This window comes from Trematomus bernacchii, unplaced genomic scaffold, assembly GCF_902827165.1.
Source record: "Trematomus bernacchii unplaced genomic scaffold, fTreBer1.1, whole genome shotgun sequence".
NCBI lineage: Eukaryota > Metazoa > Chordata > Actinopteri > Perciformes > Nototheniidae > Trematomus > Trematomus bernacchii.
This window is the reverse complement of record NW_022987582.1, coordinates 12,416,075-12,436,965: the sequence shown is the minus strand read 5'-3', so window position 1 is coordinate 12,436,965 and position 20,891 is coordinate 12,416,075. Positions and strand designations below refer to the sequence as shown.

The 20,891-nt window shown below is 40.5% G+C and overlaps 1 protein-coding gene across 4 annotated transcripts in view; it reads right to left on the bottom strand.

Moving 5' to 3' along the window:
* Positions 1 to 6,725: 6,725 nt before the first annotated feature.
* Positions 6,726 to 20,891, bottom strand: part of LOC117480752 (nuclear factor of activated T-cells, cytoplasmic 1-like) — a 67,025-nt gene continuing 52,859 nt past the window's right edge. For all 4 annotated transcript variants that reach the window (XM_034128204.1, XM_034128207.1, XM_034128205.1 and 1 more), the window contains one exon: positions 6,726 to 8,537. In XM_034128204.1, the coding sequence (XP_033984095.1) occupies positions 8,482 to 8,537 (56 nt within the window). In that variant the 3' untranslated portion in view covers positions 6,726 to 8,481. The remainder of the gene's footprint in view (positions 8,538 to 20,891) is intronic.

Below are 20,891 nucleotides of genomic sequence, written 5' to 3'. Positions count from 1 at the left end.
AACGTGTATTACAATTAAATCACGGTCAAATATGTTCATCTTGTTGTAGTTGTAGCCCCCTTGCCAGCGATTCTCTCTCTAGTTTAGCAAACTCAGCCCAACTCAGCCCTGTTTGTTGGCCCCGATAGAACCACGATTTTGTCGGGCCAGTAAAAAGGTGAAAAAGTACCCCCGGGCCGGAACTAGGCATAGTGGAAACGCAACCAAAAACGGGCCCGGCACGACACGGCACGCTTAAACCGCGTTCCGCGCCATGGTGGAAATGCGCCATTATACAGATTTGAGTGCAAAATCTACAGCTCCTCTACCACAACCATCAGCAACAATTATAATATAATATAATAATAATAATAATAATAATAATAATAATAATAATAATAATAATAATAATAATAATAATAATAATAATAATCGTCATCGGTCTTCTTCGCTGCTTTTGGTGTATTTTGTGGCGGCCACTTACAGGCCCGGCATATGTACTACAGCGTCTCCAGCGTTTTCAAGCGTTTTCGTGTGGACGGACACGTTTCTTGAGCCGATGGAAGACTTATTTGAAAACGACTTCGGTTCGTTTTCGTCTCCGTTTCGTCTCCGTGTGGATAGGGCCTCAATGTCTTAGGCTGAAGGAATCCAAATCAATGTGTTACAAATACTGCTGCTGGTGTGGATATTATTATATCTGCATTTGAAAAACAGTTTAGTGGGAAAAGAATACCACTCTGGGTGTTAATATTCATTGCTACAAACAAGTTGGTGATGTTCTTGACTATTTATTTAATCGTATCACCCTGGGACTTGGGCACATAGAGCATCCACACGTTCGTTTTTGCTAAGCACTGCCTCAAATCAACACCGACACGGTCGGTCTCCCGGATAAGGAGAGAGAACATAACTCTGGATTTGTCTCATTGTGCATTGTACAACTTTTAGGATCTAATGAATTAGAAAAGGGCAATTCAACTGTCCTTCCTGGATAGTTTAATTAGTAAAACAACTAAAAACAAACACAAGAATTGTATTAACACCATTTGGCCACTATGAAATATTGTTTCAACATCCGGCACACTTTCTGGAGGCTTGGTATGGTCCGTATGAATGGATAAAAATACTATGCAGAAACAAAGCAATTTATCCAAACTAAAAATGTGTTACCCAAACTATGTCCTACATGTAATCCTCACTATGTATTGTTGTTTAAATTCCCATTGTTATCCACCCAAAGTGTTACATAGCTCTCTCTGGGCTGGTGCAGTACTCTTTAACAATCACACATCTGGTTTTCTGAGACATAGGCCTAGGCGCATTGACTTCCTGCAACTTTTCTAAGAGATATAATGAATTATAGTGTGTTTGTGTGTAGGCTATATAGGCATATTTTATACTGTATCTTTCAAAGAATGTTTTTTTCAACATGCCCCTCGTAAAAGAGGTTCCTTTATCAATGTCTTAGCAACAAAAACGCAACAGTAGTTTCTTAGGTACTTGTCAGTAGAGACTTAAGGAAAATACTTGCCCATCGAAGAAATAGTTTGGCACGCAAACCCCCCACATAAAACCAGTACTTCTCATTTTCAGCCTCAAGTTTTTGGACACATTAAACAAACAAGATATCATATGTTTAATTAGTGGGCTTTTGTGGTGCTGGCAGATTATGTTACCTTTGGACAGAGCCAGGCTAGCTGTCCCCACTTTTTCCAGTGTTTTTGCTAAATTAAGCTAACTGGCTAGCTGTAGCCTCACATTTGCCTTACATAAATAAGAGTGGTATCGATCTTCTGAACTAAGTCTTGGCAAGAAAGCAAATGAGCTCATTTCCCAAAAATGTCAAAATATTGCTTGAATTATTTGAGTTGAAAAGCCTTCCCAACAAAAAAGGCAATAGCTTCAGTGACATACTATGCTAAATCAATATTTATAAAACACATGAAATCTGTGGTTTTATCATGATTGCAACTTCTCCTTCTGTTAGGTAAAATCATAACCAATCCACTAAAAAGAGTGAAATAACTAAAGCAAGACTTTCAATCCTTGATGTCGGGAAGTCGGTTCGCATAGGTTGCATGTGGGGTCAGCTTTAGGTCATACTGGGCATCCATTAGTGGCCTTATTTAGAGTCTTATTCTTTTAAGAGGAGTGATTGGCTAGCAAAGACAAAGAATCATTACCTTTGCCCGCCCCCTCCCTGCCAGCAGTCAATAATGAAGGATCATTAAAATGAATAGATGGACATTCCCCTTTTCTCCGGATCCTTATTGCAAAATCAGTGTCAGGGGAAATGAAGATTGAGCTTGGAGAAGGCGTCTAAAAGCCTCACAGTGATTGTCGTGAACTCATCTCCAGTGCCAGGCTCCTTTATCTACTGTAAGAGTCTGCACCTGCCTGAACTCTTGACTAGCAAGGGCTTTTACTGTAGCCCATTAGAGCATCCCTAATGTGCGCCACAATGTACTTCAACATAAACATTCTGTGTATGTACAGAAACATTTACAGCAAACAATAACAGAAGAATGATGGCTTGGGATGCCTTGGAGTGTTTTTTTGATGAAGAAATAGAGCTCTCTCAGAGTGAACTAGAAAGGGATATTGAATGCATCAGGTTTGATTTGGAGAATAGAGAAGTCACGTGTCGCGATCCCATAAAGAGACTCTTAAAGATAATTCTCACTTTTGCACATTTAAGCTTAAGCTCAAACATCTGTCCCGCCGCTAAATTTGTATAAATCCTTGCATAACATTTCACGCATCACAAAAGAGAGGGCGAATGAAGCTTGAATGATTGCAGATGGAGAATAAAAGACGGCACAAGATTTTCCAGGCCCCATCTGGTTGCTTTTCGGAGCGTCCCCTTAAAGTGTCTTTTAAAAAGGTGATTTGTCTATGCGTGTGCAACGATGTGACCATGGGTCATCTGCTGGTGCTGTCACATGTGAAATGCTCCCATGAAATGGGTCTAAGTACACCTGTGGAGCCCCAAAAACGCCGCCCTAAACAGATAAAAAAAACACATGTAAACACATGCTCGAATCCTCACACATGGTTCTCGTCTTCCTTCTTTATCATGCTGAAGGTAATTGATAACGGTCTGTTTATAGTCATCTGACACATGTCTCTGGAGAGCAGAAAAACTCAAGGGACCAAAAAAGATCAAATGTAGAACTGGCTCATGGGACAAAACTATCAAAGACTCCTTAGTATGGCCAAGCAATTATCTCTTAAAGCATCTCTTGAAGCCACCCCCATGGTTCTCTCAACATGCCCTTCATAACAGAGGCATATTGAGGATTTACAGCTTGCAGATGGCCAGCGAGAGACGAGGGCAGGAGCTGCAGCACTGTGCCTATGCACTCACTTTATAAAAGCTGAAATCAAGGGCTCGCTGGGAATACGATGGAGGAGGAAGCAGGGCCATAAAGACGCTATAAATCCGTACAATGAAACTTCTAAGTCGTGCCCTCTGCCAGGTGCTGTGAGCATGCAGACCCTGGGGAGCAAATGGCACGCGCTGGAATCATTATGATCAGGGAATTATTTTTGCATTCTCTGTGCTGTTGTCCCCACTGCAGGGGTTGCTTTAGCCATTGATTGGCAATGGCTGCATCGATCAGTTATTTATTCAGTGTGTCTGGCAGCAAGTCAGCTTGTGAGTCAGATCATTTGATCTTGCAATCATTGGCATCTCCACCTGAGTTCAGTCACAGCTCCTTTTTGACAATATTACTATTATTAACTGTCGCTTTTATCCAAAGCAACTCATGATACATGTATTCAACCATAAAGAAACAAACACAAAAAGCTAACTTCGTATATAATTGTGCCTGTTATCACAACACATATTTGATTTCCGCAAGTCTTTTCACACCACAGCAATATGATATGCTTGGAGCAAGTGCTTGGAGCAAGTGCCCCAGAAGTCTGGTGACAAAGATTTCACAGCAAGAAAGTTTGCATGGGCACCTAAAGTCAGCTGCTGATTCCTTTATGTTGAAACCTTAAGTTCAAACTTACTTTGAGTAATAAACATAGTTATTTTAATCCAAAACATGATTTTTTCCAGAATCGTACTAAGTAGTAGTTTAGTTAAAATGTGATACAACTTAGCAGCTATTAAGCTATCTGCTGTTAGCAGTGCTTTTTTCACGTAGTTAAGTTTCTGCTTAGGGTAACGGTACGTCTACACAGCAGCGTTAAAAAAATCTTGAAACGCTTCTGCCCATTCACTTTGAATGGGGTGACGTCACTTTCCCTCACTTTTCGCCGAAATGCATTGTGGGCAGGCGAGCGGAGATTTTCAGGATTTTGAGGATTCAAAGTTGAACAATGTTCAACTTTTGAAGCTGAGGTGGAAGCGGCAGCCAATCAAATCCCGTGTACGCAAATCTGGCAGTTCAAGCTCTAGCCAATCAAACGGCGTGTATGCTGGGAGAGACATACCGCAGGTCATTTCCTCATATTCCAAAAAATGGAGGAGAAATTAGCGGTAGCGAATCAATCACCCGGTGCTTTATGACCAGACCTACCGGGATATAAACCGGAGGAGCCAGGCATGGAGGGAGGTGGCAGAGACAGTGGTATGTTTTCGCCTGTTTTGGGGAGTTTATATCCAGTTTACTTCGGGCTTTTTTGCTTCGTATGTCGCGGGCGGGAGATTCATGTGATTGGTTGTTCGCAAAAAATTCCCAAGCCTCAGATACGCCCACCTCCAAGATTTTTTTAACGCTGCTGTGTAGACGTACCGTAAGGGTTAGCAACAAAGCAGATATACAGTATACTGTAGTAAGTAGAAACAAAACCAAATCAAATTCATACAACTGGTCCAGGTGCTGGAAGGCAGATTTGGTTACCTTTTGAAAAAAACTAAGCTCCATGTTTCTTCTGGAGCTAGTTATTTTCTGGTCAAAGCATCATATCCTGTCATATCTAACATACAGCTATGAGGGTTGTATTGATCTTCTGGTCTAACCCTTGGAGCAATTGCAAATACCAATGAAATAAATGCAGCTCATTCTGTTTAAATTAAAAACTGTAAAATGTTAGTTTATATTCTCTAAAGTTAAGCAGATACACCTTGGTAGCATTCATTGTTAAAGAAAGCAGTTCAGTGTTTGAACCGGTACAAAATATAATGCAATGATGCAAAAAGCTTGAACTCCACAAAGTATATTCACAAGAACATGTCATCATCATGGTCATCAGATAAAGACCTTTCAACAGTTTAGGTCAATAGATTTTGAAGCTCCATTTGTTTTCAGATCATGGATATTCTACTGATTTAGTTAGCCTCCCTGCTTGACTGCTGCTTCGTGGAAACTACGGCCCGGAGTCATCTCTCAGCTGGGTCAAAGGGTATGCCGGCATCAGATGAAGAGTAAGGTAAAAAGGACAGGGTGCCAGGAAAAAGGGGCGTGACTGCATCTGTAAATAGTGGGGCTATTTTGGGCTTACCAGGGCCGTACAGGGGAGCGCCGCCTAGGCCTGCCTTCTGTCACTATGGGGATGGGCGCTTCATAACTTTGCTGGGTGGAAAAAGTCTGGAGGACTGGCAGGTGGTACACAGGAGCGTGGCAAAGCTCCCATGGCGAGGTGCTGTTTTACTCTTAACTACCCACCACTAACAATACTCCCCGGAAAACACACAGGCCCCTGCTTGTACTTGGCATATCAGCAGCTTGTTGCTTCTTATCCAACTAAGTGTAGGGTTGTTTTTATTTCAAACATAAGGGGAAGACCAAATACCATCTTTTGATAGATTAAGTGCCATCTTGCTGGCAATGGCGTAGGAAGAATGTACACCTAGCACTATTTTGTGGCAATTTAAATTGTAATAAATCAAAGTAAATATTCATTCCAATAACAGTGTGGTGAACTAGCGGGTTAACAAAACTGTATTTTTCCCTCCTCTTGTCAATGTCCAACTGTCTCCATTTCAGGTTTTATGAGGGATAGGTGCAGGTTGGAACAGTCAAAGGTTTAATAAGGTCAGGCCGTATAACACACGGATATCACACAGACAAGTCAAAGACAAAGCCTAAATCTAAAGCATAGCCATATGGGCCATACATGTAATAGTCAAAGAATGCTTTTAGAGGGGAAAAAGGAGAAAAAAAGACAGAATCTATACCAAATGTAAGACTATTTTTTTTAGCGAAATTGTATTTTCTAAAATAAATCGATTCAAGTCTATTCTAGTAATTTCAATATGCACATTTTTTTTCTTCTAACCCTTAAATGGGCATTTAATATTTTGGAAAATGAATTGATTGTTATTTTCTACATTACACATATATTACAAATTAATACTCCCCTATTCCTCCTTATCACCAATATTACACCCGTATTAAAACAAAATGACTCCCTTATTATACCCATGTTACACTGTTATTAACACACATATTACACTGGTATTACACCCTAATTGCACCCATGTTACACAATTATTACATCCGTATTACACCCGTATTATACCCATGTTACACTGTTAATTAAAGCTATATTCCACTGTTATTAGACTCATATTCAACCCATATAACACCAATACTAACCCCATATTTCACTGTAATAACATTGTTATTACACCCATTTTACACATGGACACAGCCTGTCAAATAAATGTACCCCCAGGATCCAGAAACCATTTAATGGTTAATGTATTTTTCCAAAAGCATTATGAAAAGGCTCAATAAATCAGTAGTGATAAAACAAAATACAACAATAACTGACAACTTAGGTTATGTATGGTCACAAATATGCCATTTATTAATTCATTGTTTAGAACATATTAAATGCACTTTAAACACATTTCATTTTTCATAAATATTTCATATTAAAGAGAAATATGTTTCACCTTGTGCCTACACAGAAAAGCATTATAGAGTTGCAACAATCTTGTAACCAAGAAAAAGAGTAAGGCACAAAATAGAAACCTTATTTATACAGTTTAGTCATGCTATATACTATATGTCCAAAAATGTATTAGGAAGCTATATTGTAAGCTACTGTCAGCTAAATGATCCTCGACTTTAGGTACGATGTGCATGCTCAGAAAGACCGATAACATGGAAAAAGACTGCAGCTGTGTGGAAAAAGAGTCAACGAAGGTACGTTTGTGAAGCGACAGTGGAAACTATGTTTGGTCTGGAAGCCAGTTTCTATGGTAAAGTGCATAATGTCTTTTTGTACATGGGAACCACTCAATGCTTTGACGGAAAAAAAGGAAAACTTGGACAATAATTTCACCAAAGTTAAAATCCTTTGGTTTACTCACATCAATTATTGCCAGCTGTAAGTAACAGTCCTGCCATCTTCTCAGTGGAATCACCCACGAGTTAAACTGAGCCTGCTGAAGACTTACATTATTCTGCCTATTTACATGCGAAACCTGCAGTGCAAGATGTTAAAAATATATTGTCCAGGAGTATTCTCATTGAAATTCAGCAGGTAAGCATACCATTGTTCAACTATCTTATAGCTAGGGGAGGATTAAACCTGCCTTCATAAGCCCCTGCAACCAGGAACTGTTGTCATAGGATATGTACTATATATTTCTCTGATTGTCTGTGCATCGTCATGTCATATGGGAGGAGCGGAAGACTGGGGCAGGATGATAAAAACAAATACAAATAGGCACTAAGGTGAAAAGCATAATGCAGGGTAGTAGAAATGGTACAAATGATATGGAAACAAATGGAACAAAAGAAAAAAGCTTAACAGCATGATATAAGCATAAGGCATACGTTTTTTCAAATACATGTTTATACAAAAGAATATCATACAATAACATTCAGTATAAATGAACAATGAGATAATAAATGAGGAAGCGAGAAAAAAAGACTAATCTATTCACATACTCCCTACATATTTTCCAGCCTTTTTTTATTCTGTTTCCCTGTAAACAAATCATTGAAATGATATAAAACGGTCATATAAAAATGTCCAATTGGGTCACAATGAACCATTTGCATTTGTGTGACTGTTGCTAATATTTGCTGTCAATATTCCTGCAGTAAGGCACCAATTCGGTTGTAACAGATTGACTGCACAGACAAATGAGCCAAAGTGATGTAGCGTGACACTTATTTGTCCCATTAGCTTTGTCCACGCATTAGCATACAGTTCACACACAAATTAAGGATTGTCATTTTGTCAACGATAGAAGTAATTCAGTTTCATTGAGCTGTTTGGTCCACTAAATAACAACTGCTGTGTATTAAGGCAAGTGCAGTCGGATACTTTGCCCCTGATATCACTTCCCTTTTTGTAAATATAACATTTATTTGTTTATTCAAATGGAGCTTGCCAGTGATTGTCAATGTGAATATGCAGCAAGTCTTTGAGTTAGGAGGAGCTGAAGGCGATGATGGTCAGTTGGGAGGTCCTCGTCATAACTTTATTCTTCATCATCTGGATCTCTAGGTTGTTTTTGGTCCTCTTTTTGTTGATGCTGCTGTTTTTGTGTTTCTGCTGCTGCAGATGAGTTCTTGGAATCTATGCATGTGGGTGCACGGAAATGCTGGAGAGGTCGTTCCTGATGATCTCGTTAACTGTAGAGAGAAAAGAGACATTTGGAATCATTATTAACTAGTCACAATACATGTCAATGGAGGCTATTCAAATACTATTATTAAATGGAATGAAGAGATGTGAGCTGGAAGGTACAGAGACTTGTGATAAAAGCTTGTCAGTTTATATTCCCTGCCAAGGCCGTATTTCCAACCAGGAAATGTGGGCTCGGAACTCCAGAGGTTGCGGTTGAATAATCGAAAAATGACGTCCTATGTCTGTTACCGACCACTTTCCCCTTGACTTCGATGGAAAACGTCATGAGGTCATGGAAAGATGTGAAGGAGAATTCTTAAGAACTTAAGAAAAGACAACCGCGGATCTAAGAAGTCCCATTGCACATACACTATGTGCGACAATAAACGTTTTTTCTTCCTTTTACAACAGCTTTATTTACTAAATAAATAGCATTAACAAGTTAAGACATAGGAAAACTGGATGAACGTGGCATTGTATTGAAGAAAGACAGTACATGTTGCACAACCCTAACCCTAACCTTAAAGTTCTGCGATGACCCCAGAGGTGGAAGAAGTACTTAGATATGTTCAGTATCAGTATCAGTAAACCAAAAGTACCAAAACTAAAAGTACCCATTATGCAGTTGACTCATTTCAGAATCATACATATTAGATTATTGTATAGGACAATCATGTTCTTATCACTTCGATGTTGCATCTGTTAAAAGGTGGGGTTTATTGTAATTACATTGTATACTGCTGGGTAGCTTAACTTCTAAAAACCCTAACCCTACTAGGTGAGTAGTGTTATGTTAGTTTTAGAATTGAGCCTTTACAACATATGGGCATTTTTCTTACTTGATGAAGAAAACATTGACTGAACTGTAGCCTGAAAAATAAGGGCAACTGACAATTTACCAAACTTGGTTCGATGTGATTGTAGAAAAATAGTGGATGTCAGTAGCTGCAATCCAAACATATCACTGTCATTACCAGCCTTTAAAACTGGTATCGGCCCTGTGCACATATCTCTGTTTTGAAGTCATCGTCCTGTCCTTCCTGCACTAGTTCCTGTGCCCGCGCCTTTCCCACAGTCGGGCAGACACAGAAGTCCCCTGCCTTTATCTGCTCTGTGTTCTTTGGCAAAACAGAAGGAAGTGACTGTGAAGATGGCGAGGACCCCGAGCCCTGAAGCTCAACGCAAACAAGAAGCTCCTCAGTCCCAGAGCTTACTGCGATAAAGTGGGCTGATGTAGACAGAGAGAATGAGAGAGAAAGTCTGGTTGAACCACCATCCCCAATGTAAGGAGCCGAGACAGGAAGTCCACCCACTCTGAGGCCCAGAGTGGGCCTGCAGTGTGTTATCACCAGATACTGTTTGGTGATCGAGACCAAAACATCACTGAGAAAAAACAACAACCCAACTCTATTATGGGAATCAACAATGCGCCATTAACAGGAATGACATAAAAAACACTTTTATAATATACAAACTGATCCATTGGAAATGGAGTGGAGAACAAACTATTACAAAATGTACATTTAACCTTATTGTTGAATCCTACTCAATCAAATATTGAGTGTGCGTCCAATTATTTGTATTATTAGCATAGGTAATGCCTCTTAAACACTGTATACTATGCCAAGGGTTTATCTAGTCTTGATTGGCCCAATGATATTTCATTGTGATGATTACTTTAAAATATGTATTATATGATAAACGTGTTTTTTTCTTCAAATTTAAAATGTTGTTTTTTTTTGCGTTGAACTGTGAAAACAAGATGGTTTTTCTTATCTTCATAAGAGACCTAACCACCATTTGTGAAATTAGAAGAGAGCAAAAATTGTAGAATCACATAAATCAATTGGAAGAAATTGAATAAGAAGAAATTGTTGCAAACCACAAAAATAAGAGAAATGTTTTCGTATATATATTGGGAATAAAGACTTTACTTTATAAAAAAGTAGGCCACACACCTATAATAGCATGGCCTGCCAAACCACACCCACCCACCCACCCACCCACCCACCCACCCACACACACACAACACACACACACACCACACACACACACACACACACACACACACACACACACACACACACCACACACACACACACACACACACACACACACACACACACACACACACACACACACACCACACACACACACACACACACACACACACACACACACACACACACACACCACACACACACACACCACACACCACACACACACACACACACACACACACACACACACACATCCACACACACACACACACACACACACACACACACACGTTGGGACTCCCCTCCCTAAGCAGGAGGAACTCCCATTGGAAAGATCCCACCTGTGCCAACACTGCGGGCTGTTTTCAACTCGATTCCACTCAGGGATAAACAGGCATTTACACGCCGAGGTTATTTTTAGCTTTGCCATCGCAGGGCATAAAGGAAGTGTAAGCACATGTAACAATTAGATGATCAAACTTGAATGTCGCTGTTCTTTTCTGTTAGTGAGAAAACGGCTGCGGGAAATTTCTAAGAAGGGAAAACCCAACTGTTTGGCAGCAAAAAGCCACAAATGTACCTTTTATTTTTCTCTAAAGGAGAGCAGTGGCTTCCTTTCTTCTTTTCAGTCACTTTCAAAAAAATAGTGACGTCTCCGTCGCCCACATATGAACTGTGGTGTTATTTTGCTGCCTTTAACCATCTAATATGTTCCATTGGCAGGCCCGACGATGTTCCATTCTGAAGAAAAGAGTGATAAAGAGAAAGGAAGAACTCTGGCCCCGGTGTTTTTCTTCGATGTGTTCTGTCAGCAATGTGTGAATCTCAGAAACAGGATGTGGCCAACTGTTACACCACAAGACAACACCAAGCTGCTATTTATAGCTGTTTAATGGGGCACTATTTACCTGCTAACTTCTTGGAAACTAAGACATTTGAAAAGAACAGTTGATGAAACTTCACTGACAGATAAACAGGTAATGAATACATCAATAAATGTGCATATGCTATATTTCTACCAGTTAGATGTTTGGCTATAGCTCAGAAAAAACAATTAACATTGAGAAAATATCTTGTGTCACACTTCTGCCAATGCCTATTTTTCAGCTTTCCATTGTATCTGCCTCACCTTCCATGAAGTGACTAGATAACCACAACAATGCAGAATTATGGGAAGACATGCTAGGGAACATTTTGTCCAGAGTGGAATTTTGCTCCAATAATTCAACCAGTTGCATAATATAAACAGGCAAGGGTATATAACAATATCTCCTCTTGTAAACTAAGCCCTGGAAAGCGGGTTGCAGTGTTTAAAAAATCCTGCCAGATGATTATTTTCAACTTTCCTGATCTCTATACGCAATTGCAGTATTATGTTATATGATAATATGTTTATTGTTAGATATGTACAGAAATGAACTCTCTGTGGCCTGGCATCCCTTTGAGGAGTGTTGGAAACTTGTGTCAGTTGCCCAGGTTAATAATGGCAAGCTGTTACTTGTAGGACACATCATGAATAAACAAAAAACAGCGGAAAACTTAGCTCAAAATATTCCCCTGATAAAAAGAAAAGAAAAAATAGCCGTGCCCTGCTAGCCTTAGTCAAACAGAATGACAACCTTTATTAGCCGTAGTGCCAGTGTAATCATTGAAGCGCAGTCAGGACCTGTCAGGACTTATAGTCAGGGCAGGGCTGCTGGGAGATCTCAGACAGGTGTGAGAGGGACACGAAAATATGACTGTATGATGCCAGACATATTCAACAGTGTAATGGACACATCAGCTCCTTTTCAAAGGCAAACCAGTGTGTCTTGGCAGCTAAACACCCCCCACATCTACATCTTGACTGCTGGCTGAATGAATGTCGACATTAATTAAATAAACTGTCTGGAACCTGTGATGCATAAGAAATGATTTTCTTCTACCTGCTAGAGGGGGTGGTGCTCCAGTACACATGCTGCCTATGTAAGTGCTTACATTAACAATACAGTGCAGGTCAACTTATACAAACTGCTTATTCCACCAAATATGCAGAGGTGGAGCAACAATTTGTTCATTATGTGACAGGTTGTCTAAAACCAACCCTAGCAGAAAGCCCAGACCAAAAATAGCACAGCTTTGAAATAACATGAGGGGCTGAGTAATTGTGGGCATGTCGCTACAGAGGTACTGGTGGGAATATACAATGTACTCTACTCTAAGTCTAGATCACAAGGGTTAACATACACAAAAACATTGCACAGCAGGTAATAATTCCTTCGAAACAGAAATGTAATACTGTAAAAGGTTACCTAGGTGACATTCTGGCCTCCATTTTGACGCAAATTGCAAGGTAAATAGTTGTTGCAGCAAAAGTTGACTCAACTTTTGTTACCGTAGACCTAATATCAACAAAGTGGTCTTATCGAAATAAATAAGGGAGGAACTTGTGAAGAAAAATGACTGATTAAAGTGACAAAGCCCCAGTATGCAACACACCGAAGAACTAGAAATGGTAGAACTAGAAATCTGCAGAATCCTTCAATTCCGTTTCCATGAGTTTCAAACAAGGCTTGTATCTGCCCCCATGTCTTGTGGATACACCCTATATCTTTGGGCATGACCAGTGACTATGGTCAACTGTTTTCACCAAGTTTCATGAAAAGTTTTTTTCGTAATCCAAAAGACTTACAGACAAACAAATCAACTGTGTATCTGTGCTGTCATCAGGGTTGGGTTGTAACGGAATACATGTAACGGCGTTACGTAATCAGAATACAAAAATCAAGTAACTGTATTCAGCTCGCGTTACATTTGAAAAACGAGTAATCTGATTATAGTTACCTGAAGTGAATACATTTTGGAATACTTATTGGAATTATTGGTGGAAAAGTTTCCTCACAAAATGTAATATTCATTACCGGCAGATCTGTGTGCACGGCGCTGCAGCGTGTCTGTGAGAGAGAGAGAGAGAGAGAGAGAGAGAGAGAGAGAGAGAGAGAGAGAGAGAGAGAGAGAGAGAGAGAGAGAGAGAGAGAGAGAGAGAGAGAGAGAGAGAGAGAGAGAGAGAGATGCAGCGTGTCTGTGAGGCCCCGCCCCCGCACACAGATGAGAGAGAGAGAGATCTCTTTTAAAATATATTGAAAGTTAGAAACGGAGATGGTTTCGATAAAATGTGCAAGATAACATTTATGTAGCATTTCTTTATTGTCGAAATGATGACATTTCATAACGGGATAAAGTCAAAGTGAATGGCCTGCTGCTGCTGAATGCATGGGGCAAGTGACTGGAAAAAGTTAAAAAAGTTATTACATCGTTTCAGATAATAATAATAAATAAAAGCACCCAAGGACACCTTACAATTAATAAAATATTCTAAGGAAAGGTTTAAGACAGTACAAAGAATGCAGTCCGGGGGATGTTTTTTATGTGGGGTGCAGATGAGAGGGAGCTGTCCAGAATGACACCAAGATGTCGTGTTTGAGTTGTGCTCTTGATAAGCCATTAAAACAGTAAAATACGTGTCTCCTGTTCACCAAAACATACCCATCTGTTATGGAAAAAGAAAGTATTCCAAAAGTATTCTAAAAGTAATCTGAATACGTTACTTCTTTAAGACACGTAACTGTAACTGTATTCGGATTACTTTCAGAGCCATGTATTCAGTATTCAGTATTCAGTATCTAATTACATTTACAAAGTGACCCTCCCAACCCTGGCTGTCATTTGGATCTGCTCAACACTTAAATGGATCCTTCCTTGACTCATTCTAACCAACGAGAAAAACACCACACCCATATGAAGAGCTGCAAGAAATTTGAAAACGGATCTTGCAAAGACGCGTTGCGATTTGCATTGTATGATGAAAAGAAGTTAAGGTAGTGCAACTTTGGCCTCCATATTTTTCAGCAATCCATGCATTGGCTTTATAATTTAATTTGACTACTCTGAGAGTTCAGTGTAAACCTGACCTCCACTGGAGATTTAGTTAGCATTGTTAGAGGAGAGCGCTTTGCACTGAGGTTGTATTACAGCCAGGCTTCCTCAGAGAACAGAGGATGCCCTGTGGTGTGTGAGATGCGGAGCCGCGAGTCCTGAGAGCCACTTGGAGGTTCCTGCTCACGTAACACGATCTCCTTCAGCTGAATCAGGCCTGACTGGCAATGACCTGGCAGGGAGTGACTTCGCCTTCCCCTGGCTTCCCTCAGCTGATCATCCAAAACACAACCTTTGAACTCCAGGTTGTAACGGAGGCTTCCTGCCAGGGAACTTCTGTTCTCACTTGGAGTCTCTTGATACCAAAGCAGTGGAGGGGCACCTTCCTCTCACTTTCACTACATGAATAAACGGCGGCTGTGTTGGGGTCAAGGACCTTCACACTGTAGCAAAGGGGGGTGTTTCCTACGCTTACCTTCTAAAGTAGCACATTGGGTTTGTGAGAAAGAGGAGGTAGCTTCCTTCTATTGTGGCTCCTAGACTCTTTGAGGAAGTAAGTATGAGTCATACAAGCTCCTTCATATAAACACTAGCATCAAATCTGAGCACTGGCTGCAAGACAGACTCAGAGTTAAACCTCATCTGAACTGTGATCATGTGATTTAGTTGTGAAGCCAACAGAAAGCTTAAACTTGCTAGAGGGATACAATTGAATTTCCTGCTGCATATGACTTTTGTTTCCCCACTATATCAAATCTTCTCTCGGCCTCAGCAGAAACACTTAATGGACCATTTGCTGCCTCCCACGCACGGCTCAAACGGCTGGACGGAGACATGCTCAGACAGCGTCACTTATCTTCCGCTGATAACCAACAGCGTCAAAAAAAGGGAGGGGTCAGGGGTCAGAACGCACACACATATGACACACGGGGAGAGGGAAATAAAGATGAAGAGACTGAGCGAGACACAATCATTATTCCCACAGATAAACACAAATGGAAAGAGACAAAGTGTTCCACTAATGCTTCATCATGATAAAGTGCTTCATAAATTCATCTAAGCCTCGCAGGTAGACAGCTTCTAATCCATCGCAGGGATCCCTTTGGGCCTAATGATGTGATGATATGTACAGACAGCATATTTCATCCCCGCAGCTAGGCTGATGTGTGAAGCTCTGGGCTTTCCCATGTGGAACCACTCAGTCTCCACCACTGACAGAGGAGATGGGGAGAAGAAGAAGAAGGAGAAAAAAACGGAAGAGTGAAAGAGATAGGGCTGCAGAGCCACAGTTTACCCTGAGAGCTGAGGTTTTACAACTGCCCTGCAGCAGCTGTGTGCTACGGTGAAAACAAGCCAATCATCTCCTCACACAGCTGAGGTGAACAATGACGCCATTAAATACAGTTGATAGATAGATATATTTCCACTGGGAAGATTCTTTGTCTTTCTGACTTTTATAGTTACAGGTTGATTCTTTTTTTAACATACTGTTGAGCTGAGGATCTGTATCTAATCATTAAGAAGTCGTCTGAGAAAGTTTAATTGTTACCGCAAAGCTACAAGCTTAACAAAGAGCGGCCCTTTGCTTTTTTTTTGTTGCCCTGGGTCTTGCCTCTCAGGACCTGTTTACACCGATACACTTTTTTTTTTTATCAAACGTATATTTTACTCTTAGTTTTGCCCTCTTATCCGCACGAAAATAACGGTTTTGGGTTTCTTAAACTTTTTTTAAGACACCTTGCGTATTTTCAAACTCTGGTTACTTTGTACCCGTGTTTGAAAAATGATGATGTCATCTCTTCAATTAGTGCAGTACATTGTTGCTTTGTGTAATGAAGATTCGCCAAAAAAAAAGTAATAACAGTTTTTTTTGCAGTTTACGCCAGTAGAAGGAGAGAAATATTATTTAAAAAAAAAACTGTATATGTCTAAGGCCCCATCTTTACCCGTTATGTTCTTTAAGATGGTTATTCAGCCTGCAATGAATATCTGGGGATGCCCTTCATGGAAGTCATGGAAAACAAGAAAGCAAGAAGCAGTTGATTTGAAAAGAGAGGGAAATGAGAGGAAAGAAGACAATGATAAGTTGTTGGACAGAGCTGACAAAGATGGACATTGACACTAATATACTGTGTGGAATCGTGTTTGTGACCATATTTGAAACTTGATTCAACGGCACATAAGGGGCCCGAGAAGAGATGTCAAATAAGTTATACAATTCCTCTTCAGGAGAGCTGAAGAGAAAAGAAGAAATAAAGCATGGAGTGTAAACAGTGAGTGCTCTGATGTCACTGAAGAGATTTCCGATCGATATGTCTGCTGCTGTTTTTAGACAAGGGGCTCCTGGCTCAGTTGGATAAGAGAGCTGGAGCTGCCCGGAGAAATCAGAATGACATACTCTCTGCGCCTCATGTGGAGAGTCAAAGTGGAGCTGTGAGTCTCTAATGTGCCTCACTTCTCAGAGCACATGGTTGATGGCTCTTTGTTGTCAGCTGAATCTGACATGTTGCCAAAGAATTGAGAATTAGTTTAAATAAAATCACTCGAAAAACAGCCAAACTATAGACATGCTGTGATCCTGGCTCGACCAATAAATCACCAGTATCCCAAATTAGAAATCTAAAGACAACAACTTTCACTGAAAGCCCCACCACTGATGTGCTTGTTTTGGCCACGGGTGCATAACCTTTTGTCTTTGATCTCGCATGGTGTACTGTGCCTCTCCCTATCTCACCTCACTCTGTCTCTCTTTGTGAGCCTGCCACTTCCCTCTCCTCCTCCTCCTCTCATTTCCTCCCAGGCCCAGGAGGCCGCGGGTGTGCTCGCTCGAGGTCGGTCCCCAGGGAGGATGAGGGGGTGGTGTTTACAGGGTAGGAGCTGCTCTCCAGTGCCCTCAGCACTGACTGCTCTGTAATCACTGTGCAGTCTGACTGCATTGCAAACAATAACACAATTGGAACAGTCCAGTAACAATGAACTTCATTTATTTTGACAGAGTGACAGGTTTACCTTTTCTTATCCGACACAATCAGAATCAAAAAGCCTTAAGCAGCAAGGTACAGATAAAAGGCGAAAGGAAAAAAAGTTACCTACTGTACATAGTAAATCAAAAGTTAGCACCACGTTATTCAAAAATAAAGTAGTCGTTTTTTTAAGTAAGTGAATATATAAAAGTGTCAAAGTAAGTAAAGAGTCGGTAACACATTGTACACATTGTATATATAAATATATTCAAATAATCTTGTGAACCTTAAAGGTGGGGTAGGTAAGTTTGAGAAACCGGCTCGAGATACACTTTTTGTTATATTCCATGGAATGCTCTTAACATCCCGATAGCAATGAATATCTTAAGTGCTTTGACAAAAAATCCATAAAAAAATGTCATCTGTGGAAGCCGTAATACTGTAAAAAGTACGACCAATCATTTTAGCCGGCCCGGCTAAAATAACTGGATGGCCTACCTGCCTGTCAGCCTTCCATCTGTGCACAAACTTATCTTGTGCCCTCATTGGTCATGTGCGCGTTCGTGTGTGTTGGAGGAGGGGCTCTATAAGGAAGTGGCAGATTTTCTCCGGTTGTGTATTTTCAAATTCTAGCGATCTCGAGCCGGTTTCTCAAACTTACCTACCCTACCTTTAAATATACATTGGGACCATTTGGTGTCCAGAATCACAGGATCACTAACCTGACGACCAAAAGTGCACTCTCACATTAAAGGAATATTCTAGATTGTTGGAAGTAAAGATGTTAGCTACTTATCCATAGTCAGTGTAAAGTAGTTGGCAGTCAGCCAATCACGATTTTTGAGAAACATTGAGTTGTACTAGTATATACTACTGAATACAGGGACAAGAACCAAGTGAATTATAGCCGCCTAGGGTAAATGCATGGCCGATAAATAAACAAACAAAAGCAATCCGTTAAAGTGTTCACTGTATTTAGATGTTTCTCCTGTTGTCTATGCCTTTTTTTGGCCACCTAACTCCATTAAAAAAAAAACAATACATCTGATTTACCAATGATACGTTTTTTTTTGGGGGGGGCAAAATATGTAATGCTGCTACCCTCATCCACAACATTAAAATACTTTGCTTCAGTAATGGTATGGTGCTTTCTGTTTTTGCCCAAGCTCGGGGAGTGCCAACCGCAATACAGTAAGTAGAACAATTAGTATGGATAAGTACCTCGTACAACCCCACTTTAACCATTCCAAACTATCCCTTTAACATAGTGTGTACCTTTTTTAACAGAATATGAAAAGGATGCCGCAAGGTCTGATTGACAGATTGATGTTAAAATACTGCAGTGCAGCAAACAAAAGCAGCAAACTGGTGCTTCCAGTTATCCTAATTACACAGTTCAGTTTGATTGCGTGGTGTAGTATTTATTTAGCTGCAGTGGAGGAATAGCACTATAGAACCCAACAATCAAAGTGTTTATCAAAAGCAAACAAAGAGGAAGATAAAGAACTTCTGACATATAGTGTGTGTAGATGGTTCGAGACTGTGAGAAATGGAAAGCTCATTTTCACTGAACTGGTAAAGCATAACTGAATATAGCAAACACCAAAGGCTATGAGTGGAACACACCACTTTGTGATTGAGATACGAAAGGAGACAGATGAAAACTCTTTGTACGGCTCATTACCAATAGGTTTATGGTGAAGTAACTCAGCCATCTGATAAGCCCACTGTGATTGATTTAGAATTAGAAACTCATGCTGCCACGGAGGCTCAAGATTTCGCTGGTTTTAAAAATAGCACAGAGCGAAATAATAGGAGCATATTGAAACAATCATACTTCTGTGGGTTGCAGCACGTCTGAGTGAGAATTTGGCAGCGCACCTTCATGTGATACGATTTATAACTGCATTTGTATAGCTTTTCTTTAAATCACCTGTTGCCTGTCAGAGGTTACGTGGGATTTCAGAATTGTTGTCTTTTATTTATATGTAGAGCAGAAGTGTCCAAAAAGGGTTACCTCAGTGCAAACTTTATTGTTCACCATCCATCACAGATAGATGGCTCAGAGAGGCGCCTTCCTGTTTTGTAATGTGCATGTCTGCTTGTATTTGCACACAGTGGCCTTTGCTTAACCTGTCTGTTTTGCCATCCAAGCATTAGCTGTGCTTGCTGTCATCTGCTAGTAATAGTTTTACTCTTTGAGGAAGCCAAAAATGGTTGGTTTTCACTCAGTTGGCCAGTTGTTTCAAACCAAATTGGTTTTGAGCATAGTTTAAGACTCTGCCTTTCTTCTTGGTTTTCCTCTAAAGGCCCTTTCCCAATGGACGGAAGAAAAAAAAATGAACATCTGGCTACTGTCTTTAGTGGGAAAGGTTACAATCAGGATTAATTCATGGGTACTAATCGGCTCTATTTCTGATCCACTGTTATGGACCAACCTTTTTCTGGCGCTATGCGATGTGCTGCTGTCCTCAAAGCTACCAGACTCCAATGAGAGAAACAGTATTTTACCTCGCCGGTTATCAACACAGCATCACTCAAAGATGACAGGAAGAAAATAAATCAAAACTGTCTTTGTTAGTCTTCCAACAAATCATCAACTATGATTTCAGAGTGAAAAACAGAGGGACAGATATAAAAAGTTTCTGATGAAAAAAAGAATTACGGATAAGGCACTGACAATATCTATTACTGTTTACTCACCCTGTTTTCCACTGACGTTGAACATCAAGAATAAAATAAATAGAAAGGCAAACTTGTCTACTGGTCTATCAACACTCTTTATGGCGCAGTTCCACTGCAGCGCGGAGCTCGCTTTAAGCGTGCCGTGTCGTGCCGTCCCCTTTTTTGGTTGTGCTTCCACTAGGCCTAGTGTCGGCGCGGCACGGCGCGGGGCCACTTTTTCACCTCTTTTCTGGCCCTAGAAAATTGTGGTTCTATCGGGGCCAACAAACAGGGCTGAGTCGGGCTGAGTATGCTAAACTAGAGAGAGGAGCGCTGGCAAGAGGGCTAGAACTACAACAAGATGGACATATTTGACCGTGATTTAATTGTAATACACGTTTCAAAATGATGCCGAAGTAACAACATACTGATACCGGTTAGTAAAAACCATGAATTAATGCTTTGTCAAGTCTGCAGACAGACGGCAGGTGAAAAACCTTTTAAAATTCGTGTTTTTCTAGATGGAGATTGGCTAAGCTAACGCAGTATATGCCCCGACCGTCCACACTCACAACAACGGCCTATACAGACATAAATAAAGCAGCGACTGTATTCACCATGACACAGGCAGTCTGTGGTGTGTACTTGTTTAACTTTTGTCGAGTTTCTGAACATATATAAGGAGCTGTGAGCTCTGAGTGCTAACAGCTAACGGCTGTGTTGTGTTTCTGGATTTCTCATTGAAGATGACGTCACGGCTCCGCCTACACTGCGTTACTATAGTAACTACCCCAGTTCCTAAACTGTAATGGAAGCG